At 51.0% G+C, this 14355-nt stretch overlaps 3 protein-coding genes across 3 annotated transcripts; 2 read left to right on the top strand and 1 right to left on the bottom strand.

Annotated features, from left to right (window-relative positions):
- Positions 1 to 399: 399 nt before the first annotated feature.
- On the top strand, positions 400 to 2039 carry J4E82_007862 (uncharacterized protein; the record flags this gene model as incomplete). Its single annotated transcript, XM_051734103.1, has 2 exons — positions 400 to 451; positions 553 to 2039. 2 exons carry the CDS (start codon positions 400 to 402, stop codon positions 2037 to 2039), a joined length of 1539 nt encoding a protein of 512 aa, XP_051586160.1.
- A 737-nt stretch (positions 2040 to 2776) lies between these two features.
- Positions 2777 to 4141, bottom strand: J4E82_007863 (uncharacterized protein; the record flags this gene model as incomplete). Its single annotated transcript, XM_051734104.1, has 1 exon — positions 2777 to 4141. The coding sequence occupies one exon, from the start codon at positions 4139 to 4141 to the stop codon at positions 2777 to 2779; it is 1365 nt and encodes a 454-aa protein (XP_051586161.1).
- A 7458-nt stretch (positions 4142 to 11599) lies between these two features.
- J4E82_007864 (uncharacterized protein) lies at positions 11600 to 12909 on the top strand (the record flags this gene model as incomplete). The annotated part of the gene is made up of 2 exons (XM_051734105.1): positions 11600 to 12244; positions 12295 to 12909. 2 exons carry the CDS (start codon positions 11600 to 11602, stop codon positions 12907 to 12909), a joined length of 1260 nt encoding a protein of 419 aa, XP_051586162.1.
- Between the last annotated feature and the right edge of the window lie 1446 nt (positions 12910 to 14355).

Below are 14355 nucleotides of genomic sequence, written 5' to 3' on the forward strand. Positions count from 1 at the left end.
GTTGCGGCGACATGTCTTTTTTCCTTCCTTATTAGCGTGCATCGCCACGAGCAACGACTCCGCTAACATGGAGCTAACGTCAGTTGGGCATCCGACAATGGCCGCCTTACCAACCACACGGCAGGTGTTCGCATTCCAGCGACTAAGTTCAATGGCCGATGAACGCCAAGGAGATTGTTCGTCATATGAGCCAAACTAGTTCTTGACATTACCCCACCACTGGCAGGGCTGAGCGGTAAACTCAGCCACTGTGACTTCTGGCGCAACCATTCTTTAGGGAGCAGGCAGTAATCTCTCCCCCTCTCCTTTCCAAATCACTTGCCTTGTCCGGGTCGCACATCGATCTTACCTACTCTCAGCGCTTACTCCTGCAACACCTTGCCGGAATCACAGCTGAAAATGTCCTACAACTACAATCAACCAGGCGGTTATCAGCAGCCGTATCCGGGCCGTAAGTCGTCAGGCCCTCACCTCACAGCCCGACGATCGTTGCATCCTTCATGGCTTGCGAGACTTGGCGCTGATTCCTGACCCTGTACTAATATCTTACAGAAGCCCCGCCGCCCCAAGGATACGGTCAGCATCAACAATATCAACAACCTCCACAGCAAGGCTATCATCAACCGCCACCAATGCAAAATCAACAGTACGGTGGCTACCAGCCACAGCAAGGCTACGGCCAGCAACCACCGCAAGGTCAATATGGTGCGCCGCCACCGAACCAGTATGGCGGCCCGCCTCAAGGACAGTATGGAGCTCCCCCACCACAGCAAGGCTACGGCGCTCCTGGACAGTATCAACAGCCACCGCCAGGCCAGTATGGTCAACAACCACCTCCGGGACGATACGGACAACCACCACCTCCAGGACAGTACGGCCAGCAGCCACCTCCAGGACAATATCAACCTCCGCCTGGTCCACCACCAGGCCAGTATGGTGCGCCCCCGCCACAGGGTCACTTTGGAGCTCCACCACCTCAAGGACAGTACGGAGCACCACCACCTCAAGGACAGTACGGAGCACCACCTCCTCAAGGACAGTTCGGCGCGCCCGGCGGTTTTGGCGGGCCACCAACGCAGCCTTCTCTCGGTTATGGTCCCCAGCATGTAGCCAACATTGACGTCAGCAGAGACGTCGAAGCCGTTCGTAAAGCGATGAAGGGATTTGGAACAGACGAGAAAGCGCTTATCGCAACACTAGCGAAGAAGGATCCCATGCAAATCAACACTATCCGGACACAGTACGACCAGCGCCTGATGCGAAACATGGTCCAGGATCTAGAGAAAGAGACCAGCGGTTACTTCGCAAAGGGATTAGTTGAAATCGCACGAGGACCTCTAGTATCTGATTGCTACAACCTGATGGAGGCTATGAAAGGCATGGGCACGAAAGAAGTCATCCTAGACGACATTCTCATCGGAAGAAGTAACGCCGACATAAATGCCATCAAGCAGAAGTACCAGGAGTTATTCAAAAGGCCGCTCCAGAAAGATCTCCAAGGCGACCTCAGTGCCGGAACTGAGCAAATGTATGACATGATTGTTGCAGCCCGCCGCGCAGAAGATTCTTATCCTGTCAATCCGCAAGAAATCGAGCAAGCCGTCACCGATCTCCAAGCTGGCATGGGTGGATTTGCTAGCAAGAACGTTCCCCAAGTTTGCCAGATCCTCACCAGCAAGAATGACGCTCAGCTCAAGGCCATGGCGAACTCATACCAGCAGCGATTCCACAAGTCGCTCGACAGTGTGCTGAAGTCTGCGTTCTCTGGACACATGGAAGACGCACTGCGTCTGCTTGTGCACCGTGCTACCAACCGACCCGAAGCTGAAGCCGTCCGCCTGGAGGAGTCGATGGCTGGTTTGGGCACCAAGGACGAGATACTCGTACAACGTGTCGTTCGCTGCCACTGGGATCGAAATTTCATGAACGCTGTTAGCAACGCGTACAAGCAGGTTTACAAGAAGGACCTGGTCAAGCGGATAGAAGGGGAGACTCGAGGTGATTATGAGAAGCTTATGGTTGCTTGTGTGAAGCCTTGAAGTACAGTAGAGGAATGATGAGAGTTGGGTTGGATCGTATGATATCACTTTTTCCTTTCTTGGTTCTTCGGCCTGACGGTGGAAACCTCGGGCGTAGAGACGATAGTAATCTCAATACGTCACTATTGACTTCCATTCCTAAGCCCTAGATTCCCATTCCCCCTCAATTTAAGTTTCCGAGTTTCACGCTTCCACTGCATCCATTGACGCTCATGTTACTTCTTGTCCCCGCTTTCCTTCTGTTCGCCTCCATGTGTTCGTCTTCGCTCATCCGCCAAACGAGCTGCTTCATACATGCCCCACGTCCAACCACACATAGAGCATTTGCTCGCCCCGGCGACGAGCCACACTCCCACATTAATGCCGCATAGACAGGTGTATAGACCGGGATTTGCAGGCATTGTCGCTTTTGGATATCAGGTGTCGAAGAGAAGAAGATGATGGAACGAATTGATTCTAGTGATGGGCTGCAACACTTGACTATCAAGTATGTGGGTTTCAAGCTAATGTTAGTGTGGTCGTTGCTGTAACTGGGAGACCAAGGAAATGTTTTCAAGCGGCTTTGTTGTGGATGTGAGGAGATGGTCTGTCTACTCTCTGGTTTTACGTTGCCTAGTACGTGTTGGCCGTCGATGAAAGAACAAATCACGATTATCCATTCACGTTTACAGTCGGGATAAATAGTACATTGTGGTATAAGCTATGTGATTCACATATTGCCACGATGTTTGTATAGACTATCTCTGATACGGCGGTGGTTGGTCTGCTGCAAATCCGTTTGAACCGACGTCACGCATCATCAGCTCCAACTCAAAGCTCTCCTCCGAGCCGCTCGCCGGCGGAAGCTCTTCTGGTGGTCCAAGATGCCCACCAGGTCTTGTCATAGGCTCGATAGCCACATTGTCCACGTCAACCTCATGTTTGGATTCCTTACCCACACATTCGAGCAGGAGATCATATTTGACATCATAGTGGAGTGCTACACCGTACGTGCTGAACGTCGGGGGCACAATATTGTTGATCTCGAAACCTTCCAAGATGGTGTCCGAAGTGATTTCTATTCCAGGTTTACTGTATCGTTGGTTGAAGAGGTCGAACTTTTCGATGCTCTGCTTCCGTACCTCTCCTTCGGGTGCCGATGCTAGTGGGACGCGGAAATTGATGTGCGCTATTGCTTGCGCGCGAATCCCGCGGAGGTACACGGGTGCTGGTTGTGTATCGCCGTCACTCAATGTTGCTTGAAGCGAGAGCTTAAGCTTGCTAGAAGCACCGACACGGTACTTCGAGGGTGAACTGAGCACTAACAAAGAGGTTGAAGAAGCCTCTTCTTCTTTGCTTCCGCCACGCAAGCCTGTCTTCAGCCGTTCTAGCGGGGCACGTCGCTCCTTGTATGGTTCTGGGGTTGATGATCGCGACTTGCGCTCGAACCGTACTGGTTGTGCCGGCACAAGTGCAGTGACGGGCAGCAGACCCTGTTCCGGTACTGAGGGACTGAATCGTAGCTGGTGCACGACGACAGGGTTGAGCGTGAACGAGGCATTTTCCGTGACGTACTCTGCTCGCAGGAAGTACTCGTTACAGATAGTACTCTCGTTCCACCAAAGCGACGGCGGAAGCGGATGACACCTATCGTACTCGAAAAGAACATCCTTTTTGAACGGCGCGTTGTTTTGAAGCTTCGCATCATTTTCGACTGCTTCCGGAAACCGAAACTCGAACGGGTACTCTATCCGTGAAGGTGGACAGGTCGCGCTGGGCGTTTGTCTCTGCGATAACGTTTGCTCGCGGCAAAACAGCTCCACCTCAGAAACATGTTGAATTGCAGGATTGCGTTCGCTAGAGATGCGACATGTTGTCTTGCCTATAAAGCTTATGGTGACGTATTTGATCTTGATACGTGCTTTGACGTGAACAACTCCCTTCACCAGGTCGTTGTTGGTATGGATGCTGCGACGACTCGACCTTGTGAATGCAATGGAGATAGGCCCATCTGGAGTATTTTGACGATCTGGATGATGGTGATCGCTATAGAATTGTGGTTGAGCGATGTAACTATAGAGGAGGCGAGGCTGTGGTGCTTGACTCGCTAGTGAGTTTGCCATAGGCTATGGAGTCAACTCGACAAGACGTTTGCTGGCAACCAAGATGCTAGCAATATGTATACGGATGATAGCTCTGAGGTTTCTGGCGCTTGGCAGATGCAGATGTCAGGTAGGGCGTGGGAACTTCCTCGAAATGACATTATTACCAAGCAGAGTGGTAAGATACCCCGCTTCTGCATTACTCAGGCCAAATAAGTGACGGAAGCCAATGCACCTCTTATCCACGATGTCTCGGACCACGTCCGCCGTCACTTGAGTGCTAAGAGCGAGGTTGACTAGTTGCGGCCTCATTATTTGTCTTTGCAGAGCCCGAACCTTCTCTCTACTTGAGCTGAAGAAGAGATATTTCCTATACCACCGGGCGGTTTCAACTCGTTAGAATTCCAATTTCGTAATGACTATATGAACAGCGACATTGTCGAAGTGATGCATTGGTAAGCATGGGTAGATAGCGAAGGGCGCTGTATGTAGTTTGTTCCGTGTTGGCCGGTTTCCCTAGACTTGATACGGATAGCTTCGTATTCTCGATGCCGAAGTCGCCTTGCTATCGCGAGTGATCAGAACGAAGATATCAGCAACGATAAAACTACAGCTGTGGACTCAAAAAGCTGACCGACATTCACCAAACTCGTTCTGCCGCAAATAAGTGGGAGGATGTACTTTGTGCAGGAAGGAGCGAAAGATACCTGCTGAATTGGCAGGACAAGCGCCATCAAACGGTCCTGCTCAAAGCGTATCACTTCTGCGCTCATAGCTACTCGTCTCCAATCTCTGACGTTCCAGGTCCACTCAAAAAACTCATATCTCGTCACTACAATTGGTGATTATCCAGCCAAGAGAGGCTATGGCAAGCCCACGTGATACGACCCCGCCTAGGCAGCCACCGAAGACTCAGCCTGAGGCAGACAATGTGCGATGCAAACCACCACTACAACGCCCTATGATGTGCGCAATATTGTCGGGCATTATGATCCTGCATCCTTTTTACCTTCCATGTGTAGCGAGGATCTCGTTGTAGAGCAGAGCCGCACAAAAGCTACAGGGGATTGGCAAGGGCGTGCAGGGCTTTATCTCAACCTCACTCATCCCCCGACCAAGGTCTGTAGCTGACATGAGTTCTACACCAAGGCGTACGGCGGACGTTCAGCGAAGGCAGACTTCTGCTTAGTGAAGAAAGGTATGACTGCGATCTTTGCGGCATTTTCCTTGATATTGTTGCCTATAGTGTGAGGCGTGTCGCGCACGCCGAGCGTCGACGACTCAGCAAGTGTGCCCTTCTTCGTCCTCCAAGCTGCGCAATCGAGAAACTCTGGAGCATACGAACAAGATTGAAAAAGAGTCGCCGTCATATGACGGTTGAGCTTAGACGTCAACTTAAAGTTTACAATTGTAAAGGCTTTTACGCCTTCTTACGCCACGGAGTCGCATATGGGGGCCACGAAAACCAACCCCGGCCCCAGTCAGGGGCGCTGACCGTTTTGCGAACCACCGAATACAGGGCAATGGTGGCAAGAGTACGAGGATGGTGTGCAGCCGGCCCAATAGTGCCTCGCCCGGCCGTTAGACGCCACAACCCACCGACTTCGCCCTGGACGCCATCATATGTCACTGTCAAAATTCGTGGGCCTTCGACCGGTCATGAAATTTATTTTCTTAGGCTCCCATGTCAAAACATGTCCAGCAGCATAGGCCATGATCGATATCCACTGGGTGCCGCTATGAGAAGCCGGAAGAAGATAATGAAGGTCTGTTATGGTATAAAGATGGTGCTTGAATACATTGACTAGTGATACAGGAAAAGCCAATTGAAACGTGGTATTCAAAGACGCTGTGCTGTCATATGCCACGTTTGAACGCATGAGGAGACTACCATTACACACGGAAACATACCATCTTCTACACTAGGAAGCTGGCGCACTCAAAGCGGGTGACCGAGCAGCGAAGAAAAAATACATTCCACAATAGAAAATGATACAAGTTCCGTAACAGATGAACAAATCAAAAGGAAGACCAGTCTACCGAAAACGCCAGCCTAAATTAACCCAAAGTATGCTGAGCACCATCTAACCGTTTCGGTGCGTTGTCACAATATCAATACCTATGGGTGTTAATAAGGGTCTCATGAGACTGAGTCGTGAGTGCTTACCACATGTTGTACATCTCAACATATTACCCAGCTTGCTCCAACGGCCCAGGGATGCTATTTACCAGTGTCGTAAACGTAGCAGCAACTACTTCTCCAGTGGTTGTAGCAGAACGCGCAACCTTGATCTGTCGTATAGCTGTTGTCACCGCCGCATTTGCAACACTGCCAGCGGTATACCGGCGGGCGCTCCGGTCGTTGACTATAAGGGGCACTATAGGGAGTGTTGCCAGCGGGAAAAGTGATGGATGCACCAGCAGAAGACGATTGTGTTGTGCGCCCAAGGAGATAGGTAGCGGTACCTGGTGCGTATCTGTTGTTCGCACGGGTGCTTATAGAGTAGGAAGTGCGTGGATCTGGGTGGGCATCAAGTGGGTGCAAGTTGGCGTGGTAGTCGTGCGAGTTGCACTGCGACGCATTGTTCTGGAGAATGTAACAGTTGGGACAATGCGGGTTGAGGGAGACGTTGTGCGGGCCATCACCGCAGCTCTTGCAGTAGTAATAATACGACATGGTCTTTGTTGGCAGTGGTAGTAGTCGTGGTAAGCAAGAGCTAAAAGCCGATGAAGGTCAAGGAAGAACAAAGTTGGAAGTGAGCTTGTTGTGCTTGCGAGAGTGCGAAGGTGTCTCGATAAAAGATCTGCTCGAAGAGGAGATCGACCAGAAGTGTTATACTCAAGGAAGTGGTCCCTTGTGTCCTCTGGCCTGGCGTCAACACCGCTCCGCCACAGGAGAGAGTCCTTTGCCCTAGGGCAAAATGTGTATTGTGACCGCTGATGCCATTGTAGCTTCACTTCCGCCTATGAGCCACACTCACTACCACGACGTCCCTCGTTCTAAGAGCCTTCAGTCACACGTAATAGCAGAGAGGGACGATGGCTGAGTGCTAAAAGCATTACGCGTTTTCCGGCAACATTCATGACGATGAGTATGCTGAGGGGGTTTGGTTGGATGACTGAGGATAGTATCAAAGCCTGAGGAAGTTCGGAGCTTGAGCGGCCAAAAGTCTCAATGGCACGTGAAACTGCTGAGCCACATCCCATAAAACGGCTGAATTTTCGGAGAATTGAAGTAGGCAAAAGAAGGCAAAAAAAAAACCTAAGGTCCTCAATCTAGCCTTGCAGGCCTTGTCGCCTGGTTTCATGAGCCAGACCGGCATCTTCTGGTTAGAGCGTCCTTTACCGCCAACCTGATCGGATGCAGGACACCGCCTCTTCAAAATGATCTTGTTAATCAATTGGCCCAATTTGATTATGAATGACGTAGAGTATGGTATGAGCTAATGTTTCGCCTTTCCTCAGTGGCAGGATTCCCGCCGCTGAACCGACCATGGGAAGAGCTTTCCTGATCAGTCTCCCCTTTTCTTAACAGAGGGTGTGCAGGCCGTCAAATCGTCGCGTACCTGCATTTGTATGCAAGATGATCTCATGCGACGCCGATCCTGGTATGCGGAGTATAAGTCGCATTTTTGCTCACCATGCAGTATTCCATTAGAGTGGTGGAGGCACACGTGATCTGGACATAAGATGCAAGACGATGCATGTAGACAAGGGAGCAGGAAGGCAAGAAGGACGGAAAGATGAAACAAGCAATGATGAAGAGGTATCTGTTGTATGATAAGTCGCAAATATGAAATCCAAATCTAGCCAGTTCCAAAAAGAACACGCCGTCCAAGGAGAGGCGGCCTGCGTCAGATAGTCCAAACGTGAGGACAACAAACGCACGCTCTTGTAGAGTGTTAGAGATGTCCACCAAATGCTAAAGTAGTAAAGTGATAACAAGATAGCGAGTGAAACAAAGAGCCTATGCAGGACATGTCGAAATCAGAACGAGAGACGCCAGTGATAACCAAATGAAAACTCGCCCATGAAAAAGAGAGCCACGAGTTGCTGAGAAGCTGAAGCGACAAGTAAAGTCCAATAAAATCGGGTTTTGTCTAACGGGTGTGGTGAAGCTCATCCGGAACGGCGGGAGCGGAGGGCGTGAGACAGCGACTATTTGTGAACCTCCACCACGCAGCCATCGCACCTCTGGTGAGAGCAATTAGTGCAAGAGGGCTGCCATACACCTATAGGTCCATCACCACACGCGGAGCAATACCAAATCATCGTACCGCCATCGGTAGGTGCTGGCATATGATCATGACCGTGCGAGGACGTCAAATGGCTTTGGTTGTAGTCATCGTTGCCGAAGAGTGTGCCAAGGGGAAGGGCAATGCCGTGAAAATGCAATATCGAAGCAGTTTGAGTGTTGTCCGTAACGTCTTCTTCCGAATGCATGGAGGCCGAAAGGTTGTTTGCCGTGGGAGTTTTGAGGCAGACAGGTAGGTCCCGGTCATAACCGAGTGTTGATAGAATGACCATATCGAATGCTTGTTTGGCCTTAGGAGTAGCAGATGGCAATAGAGGAAGGAAGTTTGTGCTTTGTGATAGTGAAGTAGAGAACTGAGTCTATGTTATGCTGTGATGAAGTGGAAATATTGGAGCCTTTAAACCATCACCTCTGAACTTCACCCTCCGTGATAGATGCACAGCCTTTTTCCTTTTCCAGTGCTGTGCACCGCACAGACAGTCCTCTGGTGAGACTCTTGAGGGGTGCTCGAGCCCGGATAGGGTGGCGGCCGTTGTGAGGCATACAGGTCCTAATGGGCGCAACGAAGCAAAGCCAGTGGTGAGGCGAGGAAGAACGAAGGACCTGCCAGGGTTTGAGAAATCAGCCACTCTGAATGGTGATATGTTATGAGAAATTGATGCTCGTGACGGTCATCGTGTAGCCATCACTATCCTAAGGTTCAAAGTTGTGTTCTGCAAACTCCATTGGCAGTTGACGTTGGCCTAGGGATATATGGGCAACAACAGCTGAGTGGAGCAGGTAGGTTCAAGCTACCAATCGTCCCGATTACCCTCCTGATTACAGGTAGCAGAATTGGTTGTGTTTTGGATAGGACCGTCCACAACAGTCCACATAACTCCCATCCAGTACCCGGGTTTATGGGCCTAGTGGCGCGAGTGGGCGTAGGGCTGCAGTACCCACCGTCGGTGTATCGCACCAAATGCCTGGTATGCCTCTCCAAGTAAGGCAGGGCTGATTTGTTGGAGCCGGCAAGTGGAGGCCTGGAACCACTGCTAGTTGAATCTCATCTTGAGCAGATGAACCATTGTGGATCCCACGAAACACCAGCCTGAACCATTGCCACTACTGCGCAACCGATCTGAGTAGGCCATCAACAGCTCGTTCCACCAGAAGCACGCGAACGCCATCTGTTCTATTCAGAGAGATGGCGTGGACGCCAAATGTATTGGTGGGGGTGTTCGATGAATGTACGTACAAATCACATGTGAAATTGACCAAAGGCGCTTGATTGGTGCCAGGATCGTGGATCAAGACATGGAGCATGACTGTGATATTTGATTCGGCATACGTGATCCTGCCTGAACGAACATCGCCGTGATCGGACTACATTGGGCTGCGTCGAGCTGTCGATACCCAAAGCATAGATAGGTCGGATAGAGTCATTGTGTGCCTCAGCTGTAAGCGCAGCCATTTTGGCCAGGCAAAATCCGCTTTTTCGCTCGATTCGGCAATCAAATCCCTGAGACCATGGCCTTATTCACTTGCGTAGAACTGGGCTTCACACGAACCGTGTGTTGCTTACGAGCCTTGGGGAGATCGAAGGATTCCCCCACAACACAGCCGTCACAAGTGTCGGTGCAGGCCATATCTGGTTGAGGGAGACGTTCGCCGGGATCCAGTGCCCGTGCTCTCAGACCAAGTATGCGACCTGTGCTCTATGGCCACTAATGGTGAGTGTGGCTGATAGCTAGCAGATATTCCCATGATGGCGCCTCGAAGGCTGCGAAGGCACATGATGTACCAGTGTCCATCGGAGGTCTTTCTCGAGCGCTAAGGAGGGCAGTGCCAAACAGTCTGCTAGGTCTACTAGTTGCGGCGACAGGGTCCTCACCGACGGTCGTGCACGTTCCTGTTGTAGCCTACGGCCACATCTTATGACAGGTGAAGTAAGGCGGTGTTGAATTCACAACGTGAATGCGGCTAAATACAACGGTCGTTTTCCAATTAGTAAACTTTTGGACAACGATGCGGACTCACTTACAGCAGCTAGGTCCCAGCGTTTGCCAATTGCGGCCTCAACCCCAAGGCTTTCTCCAAAATCTGCCTGACAAACATAAGGCTAGCCATATGGTCAGTAATGGCTGCTAGGGTTACATTGCTACCATCGGGGGGCTGCAAAAAAGTCGGATAGTCTGCTCATCATCTCATGCACGGCGCAGCGTATATAACCTAGACAAAATTGGAGCCGCATCAGTAAGAGCCGCATAGATACAAGCGCCGTGTTCTGTCTCCTGCCGTGTTCTAGTCCTGATATTTACGCATGATAGGATCATATCCCGCCGGAAACAGAAAACGGTCGTCTCTTCGGGGCCAAAAGGCGGCAGCCAGCGTGTCAAACAGCGAGGGAAGCGCGATTAAATGAGGCTCTACAAGGCTGTGTGATAGCCTCGTCAGGTCGGTCAGTGCCAATGGGTTAGCTCCTTCGGAATCTTGCGCCGGTGACACAAGTACACCGGTGGTCAGTGGTGAGATAGACGCTACAGGCCCAATGCAATCAGTCTTGATCCTGCTCTTGCCCAATGAACACCGAAGAAGCAGACATGTAGATGCGAATGTCAGGGAAGGCTGAGAAACGTTGTGCGGGGTGTTATCATGGGTCATGCAAGTCGATGCACGTTGGCTACTAGTGAGTAAGCAGCCTTTGCTTGGCTTGTTGTTGCTGAGAAAAGCAAAACTTATCACTCAAAGCTGATAGTTTTCCGGTCGCCAGATGGGAAAAGCATTGTGGTATCGTGAAGAACTCAATTCGGTTTGTGACGAGAGACGTTCGTGGTGTTGCGCCGATCTGTTGCTTTGTATGACGTCGGCAACTGCCGGGGTCCAGCCGATTGGGCGAAAGACACGCTACGCGTCGCTGTCGTTCATCGAAGAGGTCATTGAGATGGAGCTACACCAGACACGAAATTGCAGGCGGTGGTTGTGATAACATGTTGCTCTGTCTGCCAATTTGTAGATGATGATGACGTTCCTTATATGCTAACCGGTTGTGAGTAAATTAGCGCCCCAACCACGTGCAATCCTGGCTGCGCGGCGTCACGGTTGCTGCTGTGCAACACCCGGGAAACGTCAGGCCTTCTCGAGGGCTTCGTCGACCACGCGTGCGACCACCGCCATAAGACTACGACCATATTACTCTATCCCTCTTCTTTTAGTCGCGCACGAGTCCGCTACGATCCCACGCGATGGCGCCCCCAGCAGTCATCGGCTCGCAGAAGCCTGGCGCGACCGATACCACAGCCATGGAACAGAAGATCGGCCAGGCCACCTCTGTTGTCCTACCCCTTCTAGAACTTGGCGCGCTGGGCTATGAGACATATGTTGTTGTCTATTTGATATGCGTCCAGTATCTCATAGATCCCTCGGAAGACATCCAGCGAGATTTCGATATCCGGCCCCGGCGCTCCACGGGAATCGCACTCATCGTCGTATACGCCATCCTCCTTCTGTTCCTCATAATAGCATGGGCGCGCCTACTACAATTGATCTGGTCAAAACCGGATCTTATACCCCTCGGCGACCCGTCGCTAGAGAAGACGGATGCGAACACGAAGGGCTTTGGGTTCGATCAATACGACGCGTACATCTGCGATTATCAGGGACTGCCGTTGTGGTGTGAGAAATGTCACAACTGGAAGCCGGACAGGGCACATCACTGCAAGGAACTGGGACGATGTGTGAAGAAAATGGATCATTATTGTCCTTGGGCGGGTGGAATCATAGCAGAAACTACGCACAAGTTCTTTATGCAGTTCGTGGCGTATGCTTCGCTGTACACAACATTCACTTGGATCGTGGTAGCTATCTTCTTTGCAGAGAGGAATTCTAAGGTACGTGGAGAGGCAGGATGGTGTATGTATAGCAGGCTAACATATGACAGATGGGGTCACGGCCAGGAACCTGGATCGGCGCCCTTGCGACGGCGGTTTTGTTTAGCATCTTTACTTTCACAATGACCTGTATGACAGGCTGGAATCTGATGATAAACTTCACCTCGGTCGAAGGCATCCAACGCGGTGGCATCCACAACATTGCCTTTCTCATGTCTCGTTCCTCCACAAATCCCGATACATCTCATTCCTCAGCGAGCCCCAACACCACAAATGCACTGCCTGCGACCCCAACAACATCCTCCAGTAAACACCACAATAAGAAATCTAGCAGAGACTTGGCTGAAGAAAGAGAGCACGAGAAGGAGGATTGGCCCATCCTTACCAGCTTTACACGCCCATCGAACCGCTCGTACGTCGTAATACAAACCAAACCCATGGAACACCCGTGGTATACAACCCTCATGCAAGGTTGGAAAGATACTATGGGCGAAAACATAATCGACTGGCTACTGCCCTTCCGACAGTCTCCGTGTAAACAGAGAAGCCACAGGGGTGAGTTTGAGTGGGGCGAGGTGGTCTACGATATGGCGAAGATGTACGAAGACAAATATCCTGGAACCAGTCTTGCCATCCTTGATAAGAGCGGGAGGTCGAGGAGGTGACGTTGATGAGCGGTAAATGCCAGCGTTGTTTTTTCCCGTTAAGCGACTTGGGCGTTCTTCGTACATTTTTTCTTTTAGGATTTGATACCCACGTATGTTGTTGGTCGCAAACTGTACATAGTAATTCGATGGAAGGAATGGAATAGATATCTGCATCATCGCTGCATGCTCTACTGAGGGAGGACGACTCCAGTCTTGCTAGATGTTCTCACTGTTACCGCCACTCGATTCGGGTTCCGCATGGATGCTGAACGTCATAGGTCTACGGATTACTCGAGACATTTTCTTCATTTACTAATAACAAACAGCCCTGACGTTACTCTCGCGTCGTACAAAGATCACTTGCACAAGCGCGTCTCCACGTCTGCACGTGGCCAAGCTCTAGAGTCAACCCCTCTTGCGTATTCAGCCAACCAAACGTACCTCTCCCATGATAGGCCCGTAAAGAATTTGGTACACGACCGCACCACCACTCAGCCGATCCTCGCATGTATCATGCAAGCACAAGTCCGATGCGGGTAATCGAAGTTCGTGACCCAAACCAAACTCCAGGCCACTTGCCCGACATCGCTAAGTACTTCATGGTACTTGTTTGCTACTGTATCTGGTACCTTAGAGGGTGTGCTGCTGGAGCCATGAATTTACCGTGGCCCCTTTGATGCGGATATGGACGTGGATGTGTAGATACTGTTAATATATTCTAGACTTCCAACGGTACTTTCCTGAACGGGTAGGAAAATGTTTGTTTCAACGCGGGGACGTGGGCTGATCTGCTTGGTGTTGCGTAAGTTCAGATGGGTAAGATCATGATTCTGTACGAGCCTAGCATAATTTACCATGGTATGGCTCGGGGAATGACCGGAGCATCAGTGTTGCCGGAGTCAGGTAGAGATGATCATCATCTTGTTCGTCACAGTCAACCCCGGAAAACTATCCTGGGCGTCAAAGTAGGATCTGCGCGAGGATGTGGTGATCGCCGTCTATCTTCTTCTAGTCTGAGACCGCATTCATCCATCGAACATCGTCTGCAAAGCGAGATTCTTACACGCCTTTAGCCGTTGAAACATTGACAGCTTTCGTGCCTATCTTGGAGCTGTGCGCTGTCTGCAAGGCTGCCGCTTTCCGGATAACCGTTGATCGTCATTTCGTTCAGGGACGTTTCATGCTACCATGGTACTATTAATGGAGAAAGTCTCCCGCAGGGTATGCGTCTGGAAAGGCGAGAGCATGGGCCGGGACCTTCCGGGTTCGATCATGTACGTGCGTTAGGCCGCCCGGTCCATAATGAGAGGTTTACAAGTTGGGTAGTTCACGCGAGAAGCTGCAAGGGTCAAGAGTCAGCTGGGTTCCTAACTATTTTTTTACTCGCCCAGGACGTGTGAACGTTAGTCTCAGCGAAATGCGCAACAGGTGCTCTTGTGTCACACCTTCCAACGTCCATCAAGG

The sequence above is a fragment of the Alternaria postmessia genome, assembly GCF_024291825.1.
Source record: "Alternaria postmessia strain BMP 2775 chromosome Unknown scaffold_57, whole genome shotgun sequence".
Classification (NCBI taxonomy): Eukaryota; Fungi; Ascomycota; class Dothideomycetes; order Pleosporales; family Pleosporaceae; genus Alternaria; species Alternaria postmessia.